The following is a 20,294-nucleotide window of genomic DNA, read 5'->3' as shown; positions in this document are numbered from 1 at the left end:
AGGCTCTCTCCTGGGATACACACAGTTGGGAAGAAGGCTGGGGCCAAAGTCCCAGGAAAAGGAACCATTACCAAATCACCTCACAGATGGTGTCAGGAGGGAAGGGGCCTTATCTTCTAAGCTGAGACCAGAAGGGTCAGACATGTCCCTGATAGGTTCCAGGCCAAGAGCACAGTGAAGAACCTGGAATTTGGGAGAAAGTAAACATCTTAGCAAGAAGTAGCATTGTGGGGGGTGTGGGGAGCAGTGTTGAGGGATCCCCCTCCCCCCAGACTGGCCAGCTAGGTTCCTGGAAAAGCCTCTCAATAACTCTTCTGCTGGCCCATCAGATATGGCCAGACTTTGAAAAGTGGCTGCTGGGGACAGGGACAGGAAGGGAGGGCAGAAGAGGCTAGCCTCAGTGGAACATTCCAGGAATTGGCACTTTTCAGACAGACACATGGCCTGTTCTGGGTGTTCTTGGACGATTACTCTGTGTAGGGATTTGTTCTTGGTTGGCAGGAAGTTGAGAAAGTGTGTTCAGTTTCTGATGCCGCCCATAGGTGTCCAGCTGGGGATGTAGGAAGGTAGAAGGGGCCAGAACAGGAGCTGGGATTTGCTCTCACATCTGGGGTCTGGCTCCCAGGGGATTGACCTTGAACTCAGAGCCTGGAGGTGGCTGGGAACCTTGACAGGGCCTGAGGGTGTGTGGGGAGTGACCTAAGACCTCAGAGACCCAGGACTGCTGGCTCTCTTGCCTTGTTTTGGATGTGTGGGGACCATGTGGGTGCTGAAGGTGATAACATCAGCATATGGAAATGAGTCTAATGGGCACATGGGCATGAGAACAAGGGAACTGATTCACAGGGTGACTTCTCGGTGAACAGCTGGGGGGTGGGGTGCCTAATGCCTGTAATCCCAGCATTCGTGGGGCTGAGCAGGGTCCAAGACTAGCCTGGAGTGTGCTGGTGAGTTTTCATCAACTTGACACAAAGTAGGGTCATTTGGAAAGAGGGAACCTGAGTGGAGGAAATGCCTCTATCATTGACCTATAGGTACATCTTTGCGGGTCTTCCTTCCTTCCTTCCTTCCTTCCTTCCTTCCTTCCTTCCTTCCTTTCTTTTATTAATGAGTGGTGTGGGAATGCCTAGGCTACTGTGGGCAGTGCCTCCCCGGGCAGGTGGTATAAGAAAAGTGGTTGAGTGTGAGTCTGAGGAACAAGCCAGTGACCAGCATCCTCCATGGCCTCAGTTCCTGCCTCCCCTCCACGCTCCTGCCTTGAGTCCCCGCCCTGACTTCTTCCCTCAGTGAAGACTGTGATGAGGAACTGAAAGCCGAAATAAACCCTTTGTCATGTTGCTTTTGGTCCTGGCGTTTGTCACTGCAACAGAAAGCAGACTGGGACAGCCACATAGGAAGGTCCTGTCTGGTGTAATAAAATCAACTTGGAGTGTACCATTGGAAAGGGTCCTCCTGAGGAGCTGAGGTTTGAGCTGAGTGACAGGGAGTCCCACTAGGCATGTGGCTGGAGCAGCCCGGGTAGAGGACGCAGGAAGTGCAAGGTCCTGCGGATGTGACAGCGGCTTCCATGAGGGATCCCATTCTTGTCCCCAGAGGCCCAGAGGCCAGTGAGGGGGCAGTAGGAACTCCACAAGCCGAAGTGCCCCTGGGACTACAGAATTTTCTGGTAGTGCCCTGAGTCACCACTGCCCTTCTCTCACTGGGAGAGGGGGTTATTTCCCCCACTTTCCGGGGGTGGGGTGAGGGAACAGTCAGGCAAAGGCTGCTTTGACATAATCAGTGCAAAACTTGGGCTGTGTGGAAAACAGCCGGAGCCATTAATCCCAGCTCTCAACCCTCTGCCCCAGCTAGCAGAGGCAGCCGATCTTGGTAAGCCCGAGGCGAGGTCTGTCTCAAATATGTGGGACTCTGTCTCAAAAACGAAAACATGTTTCATCATTGCCAATCTGAATTTTAGATTCAAGTTCACATCTTGCATTTCATTTGAGCTGACAGCCCTACCAGCCTGAAACCCAGGGCTGCTTAACTCGGAGCCCTTGCTTCATTTCCTGTCGTCCTGTCACTTCCCGGCAATTTCAGCAATGGAGAACTTCATCTCTCCGGTCAGGAAGCCATTGCATGGTGGCTCAGACCTTCTGGAGAGGTTTTCCTCTTTCTTCCATGCCCTTGGCGCACACCGAGTAGGGTGGGATGCTAAAGTAGACAGGCCCCGCCCACACCAGCCCGGAGGTCTCGGAGACCTCCACGCTCCGCCCGCCTCCGCTGCGTAGACCCCGCCCCCTGTGCGCAAAGCCTCCGCCCCTCCGCCAGGCCCCGCCCCTGCCCCCGGGCTGCGCTGCTCGATCTTCCATCCAGCAGAAGCTGCGGCCGCAGCACCGCCTCCCACCCGGGGCCGGTTCCAGGCCCTCTAGTCGGGCCCACTGGACATGGAGCTCCGAGCAGCGCTTCGTGAGCCCCCGGCGCGCCCCAACCTGCCGATCTGGTTAGCGCCCAGCTTGGGGAGGGGACGGTGGAATCTGGCAGGGTGATAACTCCACATCCTGGCCGCCCCAGGCCTCTCCATCGCACCGCGGTAGAGAGGTGGGATGCATGGGGAAGAAATCCCTGCTCCTGGCTTTCTTTGCCTTCCTTTGACCAAATGGGTGACCTTGAGCCGAGAGCGCCTCCTCTCTGTCTGTCCTTCCCCATCTGCACAATGGGCATTGGTTTGGCAGGGTCTCTGAACCCACATCCTTTAGGATGGGGCACGTTGTCGCATGCTTGGAGACTTTAAGGCTATTGGTTCCTGGGCCCGTTTGCCTTGACTTGGATCTGTACCCTCTTCCCTTGCCTCAGTTTCCCTCACATCATAGGACCAGCTTCCAGCCTTTCCCATCCCAAGCTCTGGAGACAGCAGCCTCCGGACTGCTGAGGGCGCAGACAGCATGAAGGCCCGGGTAAGTGACGTGGAAGAAAGAACGCTCACTGGGGGGCAACCTGGGCAGAGCTTGGCAGCCGCCTTCCCATGCCAGGAGTTATGGTGATCCTCCCCATCCCGTTTGGTGTTGGGGATGGAACTCAGAGCCATGCACATGCTGAGCACACACCCGAACAGAGCCCCACCCACAGCCCCGGCGGGTGCCCCTGTGCCACCCCTGCTCCTGAGTCTTTGTGACCCCAGGCCAGTGACTTCCGCTTCCCCTTTTGGTTTCACTTTTTGCTCTTCTCACCTGAAATGGAAGTAAGGGTACAATGTCACTCAGTCGGGGGATGAGACTGCATGATGTGAAGGTTCAGGTCAGTAGCTCTAGCCTTTGCTGGTGAGCCCCTTGAATGTTGGGGTGGGGAGATTTAATCACTGCCTGAGTCAAGGTCTCTGGTCCCTTGTGGACAGGGGACCGAAGCCTCCGGGGCTGTGAACCCTGTCTCCTGGACAGCTGGCCACACAGAGAAGACTTATTTTTAGAAGCTGATGTGGCTTGTGGACAGACAAGGAAGGGTGGGCCCCTGGCAGGATGTGCCAGGGGCTGTTCCGCACCTCTGACTTCTGGGCATACTGGCCAGCTCCTAGTGCCTCCTCTGGAATGGCCCTGGGCCTAGAAAATCATAGCTCCGAGAGTCACAGGTGTCCAGATGGATGGCCCAGCAGACAGTGACCCGAGGCATGACTCCTCCAAAGCTTGCTGGGTATTTTCAGTGAGTGTGTGTGTAGGTAGCCACCCCAAGGTGAGAGAGCCAGAGGGTTATCTCCAGGGGCCTTTGGTGTATCATTTCTAGAATTTAGAATGACCCAGCAGAAACAAGCGTTCCAACCATTGAAAGCATATTCTTGTTTACTTGTTTTTGGTTATTGAGACAGAGTCTCAGTCTGTAGCCTGGACTAGCCTGGAACTTACTGTGTAGCCCAGGTTGGTCTCAAACTTGTAGCAGTCCTGCCTGAGGCAAGGGATGAGCTGCCATGCTTGGAGAGATCTATCTAACCTGTCTAGATGATGGGTGGTCGTGAGGCATCCTGCGTGAGCCCTGGGGACCTGGTGCAAGTGCGGAACGCTCTCATCACCACTCAGCCTCCTTTCCATCCCTCGATGGCATTTCTTAAAAGATGCCTTCCACCAAGTCCCCATCCACCTCCTATACTGCCCACCCAGACCCTAGCCAGGGGACACACCGGGCCAGCTGGGGGCGGGCGGGGGCGGGGTGATGGAGGTGGGGCCACGAGGGCAGCACTAGCCCGGGCTGACGGCCATCGAGACCCCAGACTGCCGAGTGTATCAGGGTTCTAGGTGAGAATCTGGGTTCTGCAATTTGGATTTACGACTCCAGCCTGTACCCCGCACCCTTGTGTGTGGCCTTGAGCAGTATGTAGGCTTCATCCCAAGTGGGTGTCCTGACCTGGAAGAGGGGCATTAGAGAGTTACCTGTAGTTTCAAGGGCCAAGAGCGAGGCATCCCTGAAGAAGGTCTCATCAACAGAGATTGAATTCTGCTCTGGTTATGAGCATAAGAGGTTCTTCACGGGGAGGCTGGGTGCTCTCCACAAGCACCCCACAGGCCCATGACCACTGTCTCTTTCAGGGTCGCCTTCTGCTCCTCATACTGTGCACCTTGGCATTCTCCGCTGTCTACATCTTCCTGTGCTGCTGGGCCTGCCTGCCCCTCTGCCCGGCAACCTGCCTGGACCGCCGCCGCCTCCCTGTGGCACCCAGACCCACTGTGCCAGGGCCCCTGCACTTCAGCGGCTACAGCAGCGTGCCAGACGGAAAGGTGAGTCAGCCGGGAAATGCTAAGGAGGCCCGCGTGTCCCTAGCTCTGGGAAACAGAACTGGGCGGCTGGCAAGGCGGCCTCGACTCTGAGCAATGACGTCTCTGCTCACCAGCCACTGTGTGACTTCTGCCAGTCACTTGACCCACCCCTCTGAGCACTCAAGGAGGAAATATGGTTTGCACTGAGCAGACGCTGCCTGGCTACTTCCAGCCACATGCTGGGTGAAAGGGTTGCTGCCCACTCGGGACTGCCGCTGTGTGTCCGTGTATACCTGAATATCTTTAGACTTCTGTCTCCGCACCGGGTGCCCAGCAAACATGGCTTGGCCCCCGCACTGAACCTGTCACTGTGTGGCAGCCGAGGGTAAGGAGCCAACACAGGTCAGGGTTATGTGTGGTCCCAGGACTCACGAGACAGGGACGCTGGAGTCCATGAGTGACAAGGCACCCGTGGCTCCTGTCCCCATAGTTGCTCTGCCTGGTGTGGCACAGGGACATTCCCATCCTTGACCCTCACAGCAGTGACCCCGTGTGTCACCCACGTTCAGCAGCTCCCTAGCTCCATCCTGTCAGTTCTTGACGCTGAAATTCTTTCTTAGTTGGACGGCTCTTAGTCGGCCCTCGGGGCGTGCTTAGGAGCGCTGGCTTGCTGGAGACGTGTGGGTCCTCATCCCTCGGAGTCTCCGCCACCTCGTCATCTATAAAGGGCCATTCCCGCCTGTGTTGGGCTGCTTCGCGATTCAGAGGGTGACTGGCAGCCGTGGGCATAGCTGATGAAGGGTGAAAGTAGCTGGGGTGGGCCGGGGCTGTAGCTCAGGCTAGAGTGTTGTTTGTGAGCAAGGTCGGGTGCTAGGTTCAATCCCCAGGACCCCAAAGCAAACCAAACCAAAGCAAAAGACTCCTGGGGGTGTTAACTCTCCCCTCCCCCAGGATGGCCAAGTGGGACAAATGCCAGATGTGTTGGGTGGACACTGTCCAGTCTGCCATGATGGGACCAGAGTTCTTTTAGACACTTAGGCCCTCACAGAACATTTTCTTTGTGTGTGTGTGTGTGTGTGTGTGTGTGTGTGTGTGTGTGTGTGTGTGTAGAGGTCAGCCTTGGGTTTTGTTTCTCAGACGTTGTCCACCTTTATTTATTTTATTTTATTTTTTGAGACAGGGTCTCTCACTACCTGGAATTAAGTCAGCTAGACTGGCTAGTGAGCCTTAGGGACCTGTCTCTGCCCCCCACCCCGTAGTGCTGGGATTACTAACTCATGCCATGGTGCCCAGCTCATGCACTTACCCACCCACCCTTCCTTCCTTCCTTCCTTCCACAAGGACTGGAGATTGAACTTATTTCGCCACTGAGCACTCTCCCCAGCCTCCTTTTGTTTTTCTTAAGTGGGAAATCCAGATAAGGAAAGTCAACAGGGGTACTTTTTGCACACTTGTAATAGTGAAAACAGCTTAAGGTCACGCGAGGGCCAGTACAATGATTCTTGATGGAGCTGACGGTGACGAGGATCAGAATCAACGTTTCCCCATTGCCAGGACAGGCTCAGACTGGTGGCACCCAGGGAAGTCCTTTTGTTCTTTTTATGTTTTCTGTTCTTTCAGGAGAGGGTCTCATACAGCCCTGGCGGCCTGGAAGCCGCTGTGTGGCAGATGTCTTTGAGCTGATCCTCAGGCCACAGACTCAAGTGCTGGGATTACAGGCTTGCCCTACCCTGCCTGGTCTAGAATGCCTTTTTTTTTTTTTTTTTTAAACACTGCGGTACAGAAAATATGAGTTCTTAAATCAACATTTTATCAAATAAAAAAAGAAACGTACCTGAGTGGTATTTCACAATGTCTTTTATTGAGTGGAATTAATGTCCCTGTATCTTTCACATGCCTCTATAAACTTGAGTTCCTCCAGGTGAGGGCCCAGCCTTTCCCTGGGAGCCCTGACATTGACTGTTTGCACCTAACATATTGGAGCCAGTGGCCCTTCTGGGCCTGAGGTCTGTGTGGCGGCTCACATCTGTTGTCCCAGCACTCGAGTCCCATGTCAGTCTCTATATATCAAGGCCTCATCTCAAAAGAGGTGGGGCAGGATGGGGGAAATGGCTGTCATAAAGTGTGTGCCATGCAACTGTAAGGACCAGTGTGGGCCCCAAAACCCACAAAAAACTAGGTCGGCGTAGTAGCTTGCTGTGATCCCTTCTTTGGGGAGGCAGAGGTGGGACCCCAGGGTAAGATAGTTAGCCAGGGGACTGGAGAGATGGCTCAGAGGTTAAGAGTGCTGACTGCTCTTCCAGAGGTCCTGAGTTCAATTCCCAGCACCCACATGGCACATGGCAGCTCACACCTGTCTGTAACTCCAGTTTCAAGGGACCCTGACACCCATGGCAAAAATACAAATGCACATAAAAATAAAATAAAAATGTATTTAAAAAAAATAGTTAGCCAGATTATCCAAAGCTGAGACCCTATCTCATTATACATGGTGGAGAATGGCCAAAGAAGACACTCTATATCAAACTTAGCCTCCACATGGATGTGAATTCACACATGCAAACACACATGAGAGGAAACACATGAAATTGGCTTTAATAAACTACAATTTGTAAAAGAATTCACCATTATAAGTGTACAGTTCAAGGGAACTTTTTTGTTATAGACAAGGTCTCACCATATAGCCCTGGCTGGCCTAGAACTCACTCTGTAGCCCAGGCTGGCCTCGAACTCACAGAGATCACCTGGCTATGCCTCCCCAGTGCTGGGACTAGTGGCCTGTGCCATCACACCCAGACAGTGAGTCTTGACAGAAGTAGGAGAACATGAATAGCCCTCACTGCGGTGACACGGAGCTTTCCTGTCACTCCGGAAAGTTCTCTCAGGGCCTTTTGCAGCCATCTCTGGCTTTTAGAAACACTAGGGCAGGCCTGAAGCCCGGAGAGGCATTTTCCCATTCCACCGTGTTCGTTCTAGCCTGCTGACATTGGCAGCCTGTCCCCAAGACCACCCTGTCCCCCAGCTCCTTATTCCTTGTGCTTTTTCTATTGCATTCTCAAGAGGAGATGTTCTCACACCCACCAGACTGCCAAAGCTCTCGTGGGCTGCTCATGGAAGACCCCTCCTACTGAAAACCCTCCTGTCATAAACTGGGTGCCGTGTGGGTTGGGCTTGGACAGGGCCGGGAAGGGCTTAGGTGGTTCTGTGTTTGCTTAACAAACACCTGCTTGACATCAAGCTTGTGCCAGAGGCCATGCTAAGTGCCTTACAAATATTTGTTCCTGCAGCCTTAACAAGGTCCCGATAGTGCGGGCCTTCTGAGGCCTGGGGGCAGCAATAGTGCTGTCTGTGGCTGATAAGGAAGCTCGGGAAAGTTATTTGCCCAAGCCTAGCTTGCAAGTGGGCAAACTTTGCTCTTTGGGGGCAGACATGGTGGTTGCCCTCTATATATAGTTCCTGCGTTTGTGAAGTTGAACCGGAGAAACGCCACAAGTTCAAGGCACATCTAAACAACAAAGTGAGACTTCATATCACAAATGAAAACTGGGACCAGCCAGGGGCCTAGTGGATGAAAGCACTTATTATAGAGTTCTACCCTGGAACCCACACGGTGGAAGCAGAGAACTGACTCACGCAAGTTGTCCCTGGATCGTCACATGTATACTATGGCACTTGCTCCCCCCCAAACCCCCCCCCCCCAAAAAAAAACAAAAAACCCTAGGGTCTGGTGAGGTGGTTAACTTGGTAAAAGTGATCGGTGGGCAAGCCTGAGGACCAGAGATCAGTCTCCAGCATCCATGTAAGAGCCAGGTGCCAGGCTGGGCGGTGGTGGCACACGCCTTTAATCCCAGGACTTGGGAGGCAGAGCCAGGCAGATCTCTGTGAGTTTGAGGCCAGCCTGGTCTACAGAGCAAGATCCAGGACAGGCACCAAAACTACACAGAGAAATCCTGTCTCTAAAAACCACACACACACACACACCCACACACACACACACACACACACACACAGACACACACACACACACACACACACACACACAAAATAAAAATAAAAATAAAATAAATAAATAAAGAGCAGCTGCCTAGCATGCACCTGTAATCCTGTGCCGGGAGACAGACACGGGAAGCTCTCTGGAGCTGCCTAGTCAGCCAATGTAGCAGAATTGGCAAGATCCTGGTTCAGTGAGAGACTCTGTCTCAAAAATAAATAGTGATTAAGGAAGATACTCAGTGTCAACCTCTGACCCCCCCAAATATACACACACACATACACAGATGTGTGCAAGCACACCCACCCCTGTGCACGCACGTATGTACATACACAAAATTTAAAAAACGAAAAAAACCAGTAACTCTCCGTCCTTGGAACTGAGCCAGCTGTCGGGCAGGGCAGTGGGTGTGATGGGGACAGATGGGACCAGTGGGTGGCAGCTGGCGTCGAGGTTTTCTGACCCTTCTCTATTTCCCTCTGCAGCCCCTCGTCCGAGAGCCTTGCCACAGCTGTGCAGTGGTGTCCAGCTCTGGCCAGATGCTGGGTTCAGGCCTGGGTGCCCAGATCGATGGTGCTGAGTGCGTGCTGCGCATGAACCAGGCGCCCACCGTGGGCTTTGAGGAGGACGTGGGCCGGCGCAGCACCCTGCGCGTGATCTCGCACACAAGTGTGCCCTTGCTTCTGCGCAACTACTCACACTATTTCCAGCAGGCCCAGGACACGCTCTACGTGGTGTGGGGCCAGGGCAGGCACATGGACCGGATGCTGGGCGGCCGCACCTACCGCACCTTGCTGCAGCTCACCAGGATGTACCCGGGCCTGCGGGTGTACACCTTCACTGAACGCATGATGGCCTACTGTGACCAGATCTTCCAGGAGGAGACGGGCAAGAACCGGTGAGCCGGGGACCCCTGGCACCTGGGGCTTGTCTTCTCTGAGAGCCTCTTGGTGCCAGGAAATGCTTTCAGATTGGAGGTGCCCTCTGAGGTCTGGTCCAGATGACTGAAGTAAGAGTTGCAGTCAGAACAGCGGCCGTCAGGCTGGGGATGTGGCTCTGTTGGCAGTGTTTGCCTAGCAGGCCCGAGGTCCTGGGTTCCATCCCCAGCACAGAATAAAATAACCTCCGTAATCCCAGCACTCATGAGGCAGAGGCGGGGTGGTCAGGAGTTCAAGGGCATCTTCAGGTACTTAGGGAGTTTGGTTGAGGTTATCCTGGGCTATGCGAGACTCTCAAAAATGAGCAAACAGGAAACTGGACTCGGGCCCTTAGCTAAGCACTCTGCATCAGACACCTCTTTAATACCTCATTCCAGAGGGCCCTCAGGATTCCCCGTGGGACCTCCCCTACATGCCTCGCCCCAACCCCCGCCCCCAGATGTTTACACTGGTAGCTGGAGTTCCTTCTGCCTAGAATATTCTAAAATTTCCCATGATTGTCTCTGTCTGGTCCAGAGGAACTACCACGTCCTCTGAAGGAGTGGCCTGCCCATGTTCCGCCCCACCCCCATGCCCTTCCCAGGCTCTCGCCGTTAGACATCACCTTGTTTATGTTTTCTCCGTCCGAGTGTTAGCAGAGATGGAGCAGGTGCTGGTTGTACTCAGCCTGAGAGAGGGAGCCAGCCTGCACCCTCAGAGGGGGTGACCCTCTGCTTGGGGCTGCCACAGCACCTTTGATCCAGGTGGGATGGGGAGGGCATGGGCAAGGCTGGCGTGTTCCCTCATGAAAGCCACCTGGACGTCTCCCCATTTCACAGCTGGGTCACTGAGGCTGAGTTTCAGGAGTGAGTCAGGTTTCCTACAGCAGAGGCGGGGCTCTCCAGCAGACTCCATCACGTTCACCCACTGTGCTCTCATGCCCTGGGGTCTCCCCAGGCCCAGGCGCATCATCAGCTTGGGTAGCAAGACTGATCAGACTTGGGTTTGTGTGCAGCTTCACCTCTGACCCACTGCTGACCTCAGGCTGGCTCGCTGCCTCTTCCCCATCCTCCCCAAGACCCCTTTCTGGCTGTCAGGTGGGGGAGCAGGGGTGTCGGGAGGGACCACTGACCATGTCCCGTCCTCCCCAGAGGCAGTCAGGCTGTCAGGTGGGGAGCAGGGGTGTAGCTAGAGTTTTCCTGCCTGGCCCACAGTCAGGACAAATCTTTGTCACCTGCCAGTCCCACAGCTGCTCAGACCCAACCAAGTAAACACAGAGACTTACATTGCTTACAAACTATATGGCCATGGCAGGCTTCTTGGTAACTGTTCTTATAGCTTAAATTAATCCATTTCCATAATTCTATACCTTGCCACGTGGCTCGTGGCTTACCGGCATCTTCACATGCTGCTTGTCCTGGCAGAGGCTGGCAGTGTCTCTTTCTGCCTTCCTGTTCTCTCAATTCTCCTCTCTGTTAATCCTGCCTATACTTCCTGCCTGGCCACTGGCCAATCAATGTTTTATTTTATTTCATTGACCAATCAGAGCAATTTGACATACAGACCATCCCACAGCACAGGGGTGTCGGGAGGGACCACTGACCATGTCCCGTCCTCCCCAGGACCCCTTTCTGGCTGTCAGGTGGGGAGCAGGGGTGTCGGGAGGGACCGCTGACCATGTCCCGTCCTCCCCAGGAGGCAGTCAGGCTGTCAGGTGGGGAGCAGGGGTGTCGGGAGGGACCACTGACCATGTCCCGTCCTCCCCAGGAGGCAGTCAGGCTCCTTCCTCAGCACTGGCTGGTTCACCATGATCCTGGCCCTGGAGCTGTGTGAGGAGATCGTGGTCTACGGGATGGTCAGTGACAGCTACTGCAGGTCAGGACCGGCTCCCAGGCTGCGGGAGGGGGGGGGGCGTGAAGCCTTGAGCCAGAGGGTCTGTGAGCTGTGAGGGCTTCGTGATGGGTGACCTAGGCACAGACACCCCCAAGTGCAGACCTTTGGGGAAAAGTGCAGCCTCTAGCTGGGCATAGTCATCCTACTTAGGAGGTGGAGGGGGTAGAACTAGGAACAGGGCCAGCCTTGGCTCCACATCAAGTTCAAGGCTAGCCCTCTTTTTGAGAGCCTCTCAAAAAACTCAAACAAAAAGCAAGACTTGTACTTTTCTCGGAAGGTTGTTGAGCTGTCAGAGCAGGCGAGTCTAAGCTTGTGACATTGCGACATCGTCATCTACAAAGCTCACACTTAAGAACCATGCCATCACCGATGGTGGTGGTGGCACACATCCTTAACCCCAGCACCACCACGGCTACAGAGAAACCCTTGTCTCAACAAGCAAACAAAAGAACCAGTCCATCAAGTTTAAAAAAGGGGCTGGTGGACTGGCTCAGGGGTAACAGCACCTGCTGCCAAGCTCGACAGCCCGAGTTCAGTCCCCAGGACCCACACACATGTCAGAAGGAGAGAACCGACTCTCAGTGTGTCTGTTGACCTCCACATGTGCACTGTGTCAGGTTCTTGTCCGCCCACCACCACACACAAATACAAAAATGCAAAATAAATAAATAAATAAATAAATAAATAAATAAATAAATAAATAAATAAATAAAAAATAAAATTTTTAAGTTGCCAAAAAAGATTTGGCAAAATGGGCCTTGAGTTGGACCCACCTGATGGAATAATCTTTAAAAATGTTGCCCATCCCCCTTGGAGCCTATATCTATTTTTTCAAAGATTTATTTACTTCATGTATATGTCTGCTCTGTCTACATGTACAACTTGATGCCAGAAGAGGACATCAGATCCCACTGTAGATGGCTGTGAGCCACCATGTGGTTGCTGGGAATTGAACTCAGGACCTCTGGAAGAGCAGCCAGTGCCCTTAACTCTCCAGCCCTGCGTATATCTATTTTAAGAAAACACCACAGATAGGATTAGTTGCATTATTACTTAAATACTGTGAGTTCAGATGTGAAGTGGAATTGTATTGTGACCATGTGACTTTATTATATTTCAGTATTATTATAACTAAGGAGTTTGGGAAAGGCCACAGGTTTTCACTCTCTCCCCTTCGGAACCTATGCCTTGGGCATACGAGAGAGGGGGTAGGGGGGTGGCCCCTGCCATGGCTGGCCCACAAAGTGCCTCCAGGCAGGGTGTGCGCAGAGCCAATGGCTCTGGGCATGGGAGGTGGGCACCACTCTTCGAGAATTCATCCTTTGAGTGACCTGCTCTCCCTGGAGCTGAATGGCCCACTCAGTTTTCCAGGTGGACTGGTGAGGCTCAGGCATGCTTCTCTATCTAGTCACCCAACTTGCAAGAAGCAGTTTCTGAGTTTTGGCCCCTGGGCTCCACACCTGCTGGTCTCCTGCCTGCTGTTCAGATGTGGATGTCGCAGCAGCTGAGGCACAGTCCTGGAGGCAGGCGGCTCTGAGGCCCCATGTCTGTCCCCCCTGACCCCATTCCCTCCCGACAGTGAGAAGAGCCCTCCCTCCGTGCCTTACCACTACTTTGAGAGGGGCCGGCTGGACGAGTGTCAGATGTACCTTTTGCATGAGAGGGCACCGCGGAGCGCCCATCGCTTCATCACCGAGAAGGCCGTGTTCTCCCGCTGGGCCAAGAAACGGCCTATCGTGTTCGCCCACCCGTCCTGGAGGGCCGAGTAGTTCCCGTTGCCAGTGGCCACCAGGCCTCGCCAGGCCTGCCGCAGCCAGTCGAGGCCACCACACTCCATTATGAACATTTTTTTTATGACTCTCGCCTTCTGCCTGATGCCAGGTGGAACCTGGGGCCTCTGTTACCCTAGGCTGGGTATACTTGGAGAAATCTTGGGCCTTGTGACTTGAAGGGGAGTCAGGAGGTGACCATCTATGCCACCACTGCTCCTTGGCAAACCCATGTCTTCATCTTGGGGTCCATCCTGCCTCCAGGGCGTTCGAGTGGCCTTTGCCCTGGGGCCGATGGCTCCCCTCACCAGCATCATGACTTTGTGCCAGTCCTGGTCTTTCCTCTTCCTATCCCTGTCCACACGGTGCCATGTTCTTGGGCTGATGGCCCTGGTTGGTGCATCCTGGAGACTGGGATTTGATGGGCACAAGGGTCTTTGAGCATCAGCCTCCCAGCCCCTCTCAGGAGTGTGCCAGTAAATGCATATTTTCTGGACATGGTGTCTAGTGTGGTAACAGATGTGGGGTGGGAGTTAAGACACAGACCTGGAACATGTTCACTGAGGGCAGACAGACCTCCAGCCCTTCTCTAGGCCCACAGAGGCCTGCTCTTTCAGGCCAGGTCTGACCACAGGATGATGCTGGCCCAGGAAAGCTCCCTTTGTCCCAGGCAGGCACAGAGCAGGACCTGCGAGGGCTCAGGGTGAGAAAGAAACCCTATCCAACGTTGCTTTCCTGTCCCATGAGTCCGATTCCAAAATCTCCCAGTCAAACTGCTGGTTAACTCTGGGACAGCAAGAGAGAATGCAGCTCAGTGTGTGGAAGGACGTGAACTTTGCTTTTCTCGCCCCTGAAGTGCTGATACAGCCACCTTCCTGCTGTTAATGACGCTGTGACACCACCCTGAGGAGGGAGCTGGTGCTTATTACAGATGAGGTAGCCCAGGCTAGCTTTGGTGAGGTGGCTGAGCTGGGAGGCTGTCAGGCCCAGGAGCTCACTTACCCCTGCCCCGGTTCCCCTTTGGACGACTGAGGAATGGAACCCTGGATTTAGCTCTTGGCTTCAGAGCTCAGGACACTCTGGGTATGACCTGTGCAGTTCCCACAGCCCTGGGCTTCGTTTAGTCTCTCCGGCTACAAACGTAAAGTTCTTTGTAGTGTTAGGTGTTAGTTTTTAACAAGGAACCTCTCACTGAGCTATTGTGCTGGATCCCACAAATGACAGGGCCTGTCCTGCCGAGGACTCTGGTGGCCTGTCCCTCTCTCCCTCTGACCCATCTCCTCAGGAGTGGCTGGAGACCTGGCGTCTGGCCCACGGCACTGCCCTTGTCCCCTGTGCGTCCTGTGCCAGGTGGCCCGGAAGCCTTCTTCTCATAAGTAGGAGGAGGGAAGAGAGGGGAGCTCTGAGCCAGGCCTGCAGGCTGGGTGCCAAGACACTTCCGCAGGCCTGGCAGTGCTAAAGGGCTGTGAGTACAGACAGGGCAGAGGTGAGTAGTGGGCGCGATGGAGGACCCGGGCAGCAGGCCCGTCCACTCTCTGATCTATGGCTCTGGTTCATTAGAACCTTTTTGGGTCTCAGTTTCCCCATCCATTAAAAAAAAAAAAGCGATTGAGTAATTCCTACCTCACAAGATTGCATGAGTTCAGAGATGCTGGGCTGCCTCTGGGGCTTAAATACTGTTGTTAGCTGGGCAGTGATGGTGCACACCTTTGATCCCAGTACTCAAGAGGCTGAGGCAGGAGGATCTCTGAGTTCGAGGCCAACCTGGGCTACAGAGTGAGTTCCAGGAAAGGCGCCAAAGCTACACAGAGAAACCCTGTCTTAAAACAAACAAACGAATAAATAAATAACAAAAAAATACTGTTCTTATCTTAATGGGAATAGTTAATTCTGGAGCCATTTTGAGTATCTGTGGCCCAGGACACAGATTTAGGTTACCTCAAAATCCATGTTCCAATGTGGAAGCAGTTTCATGATGTTTTATAATTTCACAGGACAAAGTCATAAATCAAGGCGAGTTTAAAATACATTGCTTGCTGCATCAGAGAGGCAGTCACAGCAAGATGGGGGGAGCCCTCCCATAGGCCTGAGATGATATCTGATGGCGTTCTTAGCTTTTGAGTTGGTAGAAGCTCATGATCTGCTAAGTTAATAGCTTTCAACGGTTTTTATCTATTAGTTACAAGATGGTAGACTAAAGATATGCAAGGAATGGCTGTTTCCAGCCACAGCGAGCCCAAGATAAAGCGAGTTCTGGCCTCTGGGCGGTCTCTGTAGGTACAGCTGCTTTCCAGTTCTCATGCCCAGTGGGTAGTGGGCCTTCCACCCCAGTTGAAGTCTTCTGACCCGTGCCCTCACCCTGGGTGTTCAGAACCCAGAGACATCCCCACTCTTATCCCCCATCCTGATGGGCTTTAGGCTGTATTCCTTCCTGAGAGTCAGTCTTCGTATTTCCTAGCCACCAGGAAACCCTGGCCCAATCCTTGGGTCCAGCACACAGGAATGCTTCTGTCTTGGCCCTGCCTCTGGGTGAGGTTAGGTGTTATTGCTGGGTTGGCCTGAATAATTATGTTTCTCAGAAAACTGCCAGCCACTTCCTCCAGTCACACAAAGATGCCCTCTGACAGGTCTGGCTGTTGGAACAGGGTCTACTGAAGCCTCTCCCGTGATGACAGTGAGGAGCCCCCTCCTTCCCCGCTGTGGGCCTGGCACCTGCTGGAAGGTGAGTAGGGGACAGGAGCCCTACAAAGCCTTGAGGCGCTGTGGGGGTCACTCAGGTTTACAGACTCTGAGCTAGTGTGTTCATATCCCTCCTCTGGTTCCTTTGTCTCTCAGCGAACTCACTGGGGACCCACCAACTTCCATTTAAGCCCAGAAAGAAAGTGAGGTGGGTCCCACAGCACCAGGTGTCTCAGAACTCCTTTCTCAGGGACCTCTGGCTGGGGTATGTGTTTCTCTACGGTGTCTATTCAGGGGAAGAAAGGAACTCCGTGCTTACTGGGAACAGCTGGGCACCTCTGTCCAGACCCTGTCCACAGGGACCTGGGGGACCCCAGCACCACGCTCGGAGCTCTGACTCAGTCTCCAGCCTCCTCCTTAGAGACCGAAAGTTGGAGTCCCCAGGCCTGACTTCAGTGGAGCTGAGCACCAATCTGTCTGTGGATCTGAGATGGTAGTTGAGGAAAAGACTTCAGAAAAATCATAAGAGCACAAAGAAGTTTGCTGGGGCTGGAGAGATGGCTCAGTGGTTGAGGGCATTGGCTGCTCTTCCAAAGGACCTTGGTTCAATTCCCAAGCAACCACATGGCAGCTCACAACTGTCTGTAACTCCAGGTCCGGAGGATCTGGCACCCTTGCACAGACATACATGCAGGCAAAATACCACTGTATATAAAATAAAAATAAATCATTAAATTTAAAAAAAAAAAAAAAGCCGGGCCGTGGTGGCGCACGCCTTTAATCCCAGCACTCTGGAGGCAGAGGCAGGCGGATCTCTGTGAGTTCGAGGCCAGCCTGGGCTATCAAGTGAGTTCCAGGAAAGGCGCAAAGCTACACAGAGAAACCCTGTCTCGAAAAACCAAAAAAAAAAAAAAAAAAAAAAGAAGAAGAAGTTTGCTGAAGGAAGGATTAAGGGTGCTTGCTAGATACACCTGGGTCCCAGCCCCAACCGTGTGTGGGGGGCCAATTGGTAAATCGCAGGGAGTAGGGGTACCCGGCTGTCACATATGTGCCTTCCCTGGGGAGAAAGGACTGAAACTGAGTGAACCTCTCCAGGGATGAGGCGGGGCTGGGCCAGTTCAGTTCTCCCAGGCTTGGGGTCTAACAGCTCAGCGGGTATTAAACAGGCCCAGATGATTGGCAGCCCGTCACCTCCATGTTCCCCAAGCTGGACCTGTCACTCCCATGTTCCGGTCTTCTGGAAAGTGGACTCCCAGTCTCTCCCCTGTAGCGGGTTCTCTGGGGATTTGGTGAGGGGTGCTTGGAAAGGGCTTAGTGCAGAGATGAGCACCCCAGCAGGAGCTTATGTCTTTCTTAACAACCTCCCTTTTGTTTCTTTCCTTCCTTTTTCTGAGATGGTTTCCCAGGGTAGCCCTCGCTGTCCTGGAACTAGCTCTGTAGACCAGGCTGGCCTCAAATTCAAATCTGTCTGCCTCTGCCTCCCGAGTGCTGGCATTAAAGGTGTGCACCAACTCTTACCCGCATTATTAGTACCACAAAGGGGGCTGCTACTGTTCTTGGGGTCCAGGAAGGGAAGCCAGCCCTCCTAGAACGAGTCCAGAAGTCTGACAGGCTTGAGTCCACTCTGCTTTGGTCTGGATCTGGGCTTAAGCATCCCTTCATTTTCAGGGTCCCTAGCAGGGGCTGGGCTAGAGAGAAGGGCTGTGGTGAGGGCAGGAGATTCCCATGACTGGCACAACCCCCACCCCCCTGGCTGTCCTTGCTAGAGAGAGCCCTCTGGTTTCTGAGCGCCTAGCAGTCAAGTTCAGCAGATTGTTCACCTGCCCTTCCTTTCTCCTCAACCACGCCCACCGTGGTGGTTTCCGTTCGTTCCGGCCTACAGGGTGGGGTCCCGAGGCCTGGGGTGCAGGAAGCACTGAAGGTGGGTTCTCCTGTCCTGAGACCACTCTGGTTGATCCGCCTGCTTCCCCACCATGGCTGGAGGCTGGAGTTTCTCTCTCTGTCTCTGTCTCTGTCTCTGTCTCTGTCTCTGTCTCTCTCTCTCTCTCTCTCTCTCTCTCTCTCTCTCTCTCTCTCACACACACACACACACACACACACACACACGTTTTTCTTCAGTTTTAATCTATTTTGTGTGTTTGGGTGTTTTGCATACACATCTGTGTACCATGTACGTGCCTGGTGCCATCAGATGCTGGAAGAGGGCACCCGATCTCCTCAACTGGAGTTACAAGCGATTGTGAGCCACCATGTAGGGGCTGGGAATCTAACCCAGGTTCTCTGGAAGAGCAGCCAGTGCCCTTAACTACTGAGCCGTCTCTCCAACCCCATCACACCTGTTTTAATAATAATAATAAAAATAAAACAGTGTTATTTACTTCCCAAAGTAGATTTGGCACAGCAGCAATCCCAATACTTTGAAAGGAGGCAAGAAGATCAGAAATTCAAGGTCATCCTTGGTCACATAGCACGCCCCCACACCGTAGAAAGACTTTCAAACCAATCACAACTTACTAAATTAATGAAATGCAAACAACTTAGAGGTTTATAAAGTTAAAAGTTATGGCAGCACTCCTACGAACCTCCAGAGCAGAGGTTCTGAACCTGTGGGTGGAGACTCCTTTGGGAATCAAACGACCCTTTCATAGGGGTCACCTAAGTCCACTGGAAAACAGATATTTACCTTATAATTCATAAAGGTAGCAAGTTACAGTTATGAAGTAGCAGTGAAAATAATTTTATGGTTGGGTGTTCACCAGGACATGAGGAACTGTACTAAAGGGTCTCGGCCTTAGGAAGGTTGAGAGCCACTGAGCTCGGGAGTTACAGCTTCGGTTCCGTGTGGACTTTATCCCACACCTTTTATGTGCATTTACTAACATGGTGATTATATTAAAGGGGGAGGTAACAGAAAAAGGAGGAGAAAAGAAAGGGAGGTTGGGGAGAGAGCTCACTTCGTAAAGTACTGTGTAGAACAAGCCTGGAGACTTGAGCTTAGCCCCCCGAAAATCCTAAGTGTCGAGGTCCTTGTTCACAACAAGAAAGGGGAAGAGACAGCTGGATCCCTGAGGCTTTCTGGCCGGCCTGGAGGAACGCCTGCCTCACCAAGAACAAGGTGGGGTTTCTTTCCGGGTCTTTCCTAGGCACCTAAGGAGAAGGCCGAGCAGTGAGATCAGCCGCTGTCCACACCTACACTACGTGAACATTCCCCAGCTCACACAAAGCCACAGGTGCAACTCAGTTTTTAAAATTTTAAAGTCCTGGGGCTGGAGAGAGAGCTCATCCGTTAGGAACACCGGCTGCCCTTGCAGAGGGCTGCCTTCCTTTCCCAGCCACCCGGTGGCTCACAACCATCGCTAACTCAGGGTCCAGAGGATCCAGTGTCCTCTTCTGACCTCCATGGCACCAAAACACAAGAGGTGCACAGACATACATGCAGGCAAAACACCCTTATATATAAAATAAAAATTAAAAACACATTTTAATTATGAATTTTAATTTATTGTATGTGCGTGTGCCTGCTTGTCTGCATGTAAATCAAGTGTGTGCTGGTGCCCTCCTAGGCCAGGAGAGGGCACCAGCACCCTTGGGGTTTCCTGCTTTAGCTTTCCCAGTAGCTGAGACGACCAGCCCTGCCACCATAGTCATCCTGAAATAAACTCAGGTCAGACTCCCGACGTTTGAACCAACGCTGGTTCCTGAGTCATGCTGGAACTTCTACCCTGAGAAGGACCATGGTGGTCTCAGAGGCCAGGCATTTGCAGACATGTTATCACAATGATCAAAAAGTGTCTCGTTTTTATCTTTCTTCTTTTTCTTACATTTTATTTATTTATTTGGGGGTGTGTGTGTGAGAATCCTACAGTGCACATGTGGAAGTTAGAGAACAACTGGCCAGAGTGGATTCTCTCCTACCACGTGGGTCCCAGGGACTAAACTCAGGTCATCAGGCTTGGTGGCAATCGCTAATGTCTGCTGAGCAGTCTCACCAGCCCTGAACTTTTCTTTTAAAATTGTGATGTTCTGATTTTGTGACAGGCTGAGCTCTCTACGTTATATTAGTAAATTAGAACGCACATGGACTCTATGAGCCTCTTGAACTCAATACCCATGCTTACTGTAATGTGCACACCTCCTCAGGGCTCTTAAAACTTTAATCAGTGATACGGGCACAGGCTCTCTCCTGCCCTTGGCAACGCTGTTTAGGTTTCCTTTGTTTGTGTCCTGGTCACTGTCCCATTGCTGTGCAGAGACACCGTGACCACGGCAGCTCTTATAAAGAAAGCACTGAATTGGGGGTTTGCTTACAGTTCAGAGCTTTAGT

The 20,294-nt window shown here is 52.9% G+C and overlaps 1 protein-coding gene across 3 annotated transcripts; it reads left to right on the top strand.

Moving 5' to 3' along the window:
• The first annotated feature begins 2,321 nt into the window (after positions 1-2,321).
• On the top strand, positions 2,322-13,787 carry St6galnac4 (ST6 N-acetylgalactosaminide alpha-2,6-sialyltransferase 4). 3 transcript variants are annotated; one of them, XM_006983484.4, is made up of 6 exons: positions 2,322-2,482; positions 2,836-2,936; positions 4,554-4,742; positions 9,198-9,610; positions 11,397-11,504; positions 13,102-13,787. In XM_006983484.4, exons 2-6 carry the CDS (start codon positions 2,925-2,927, stop codon positions 13,289-13,291), a joined length of 912 nt encoding a protein of 303 aa, XP_006983546.1. In that variant the 5' UTR covers positions 2,322-2,482; positions 2,836-2,924; the 3' UTR covers positions 13,292-13,787. The 3 variants fall into 3 exon arrangements, with proteins under 3 accessions (XP_006983546.1, XP_076425009.1, XP_042130815.1); XM_042274881.2 differs by lacking the exons at positions 2,322-2,482; positions 2,836-2,936 and adding an exon at positions 3,101-3,276; XM_076568894.1 differs by lacking the exons at positions 2,322-2,482; positions 2,836-2,936; positions 11,397-11,504 and adding an exon at positions 3,095-3,276 and having other exon boundaries at positions 13,102-13,439.
• The last annotated feature ends 6,507 nt before the right edge of the window (positions 13,788-20,294 follow it).

This window comes from Peromyscus maniculatus, chromosome 4, assembly GCF_049852395.1.
Source record: "Peromyscus maniculatus bairdii isolate BWxNUB_F1_BW_parent chromosome 4, HU_Pman_BW_mat_3.1, whole genome shotgun sequence".
Lineage (NCBI taxonomy): Eukaryota > Metazoa > Chordata > Mammalia > Rodentia > Cricetidae > Peromyscus > Peromyscus maniculatus.
Note: the sequence above shows the minus strand (reverse complement) of the source record. Positions and strands in the feature narration are given on the sequence as shown.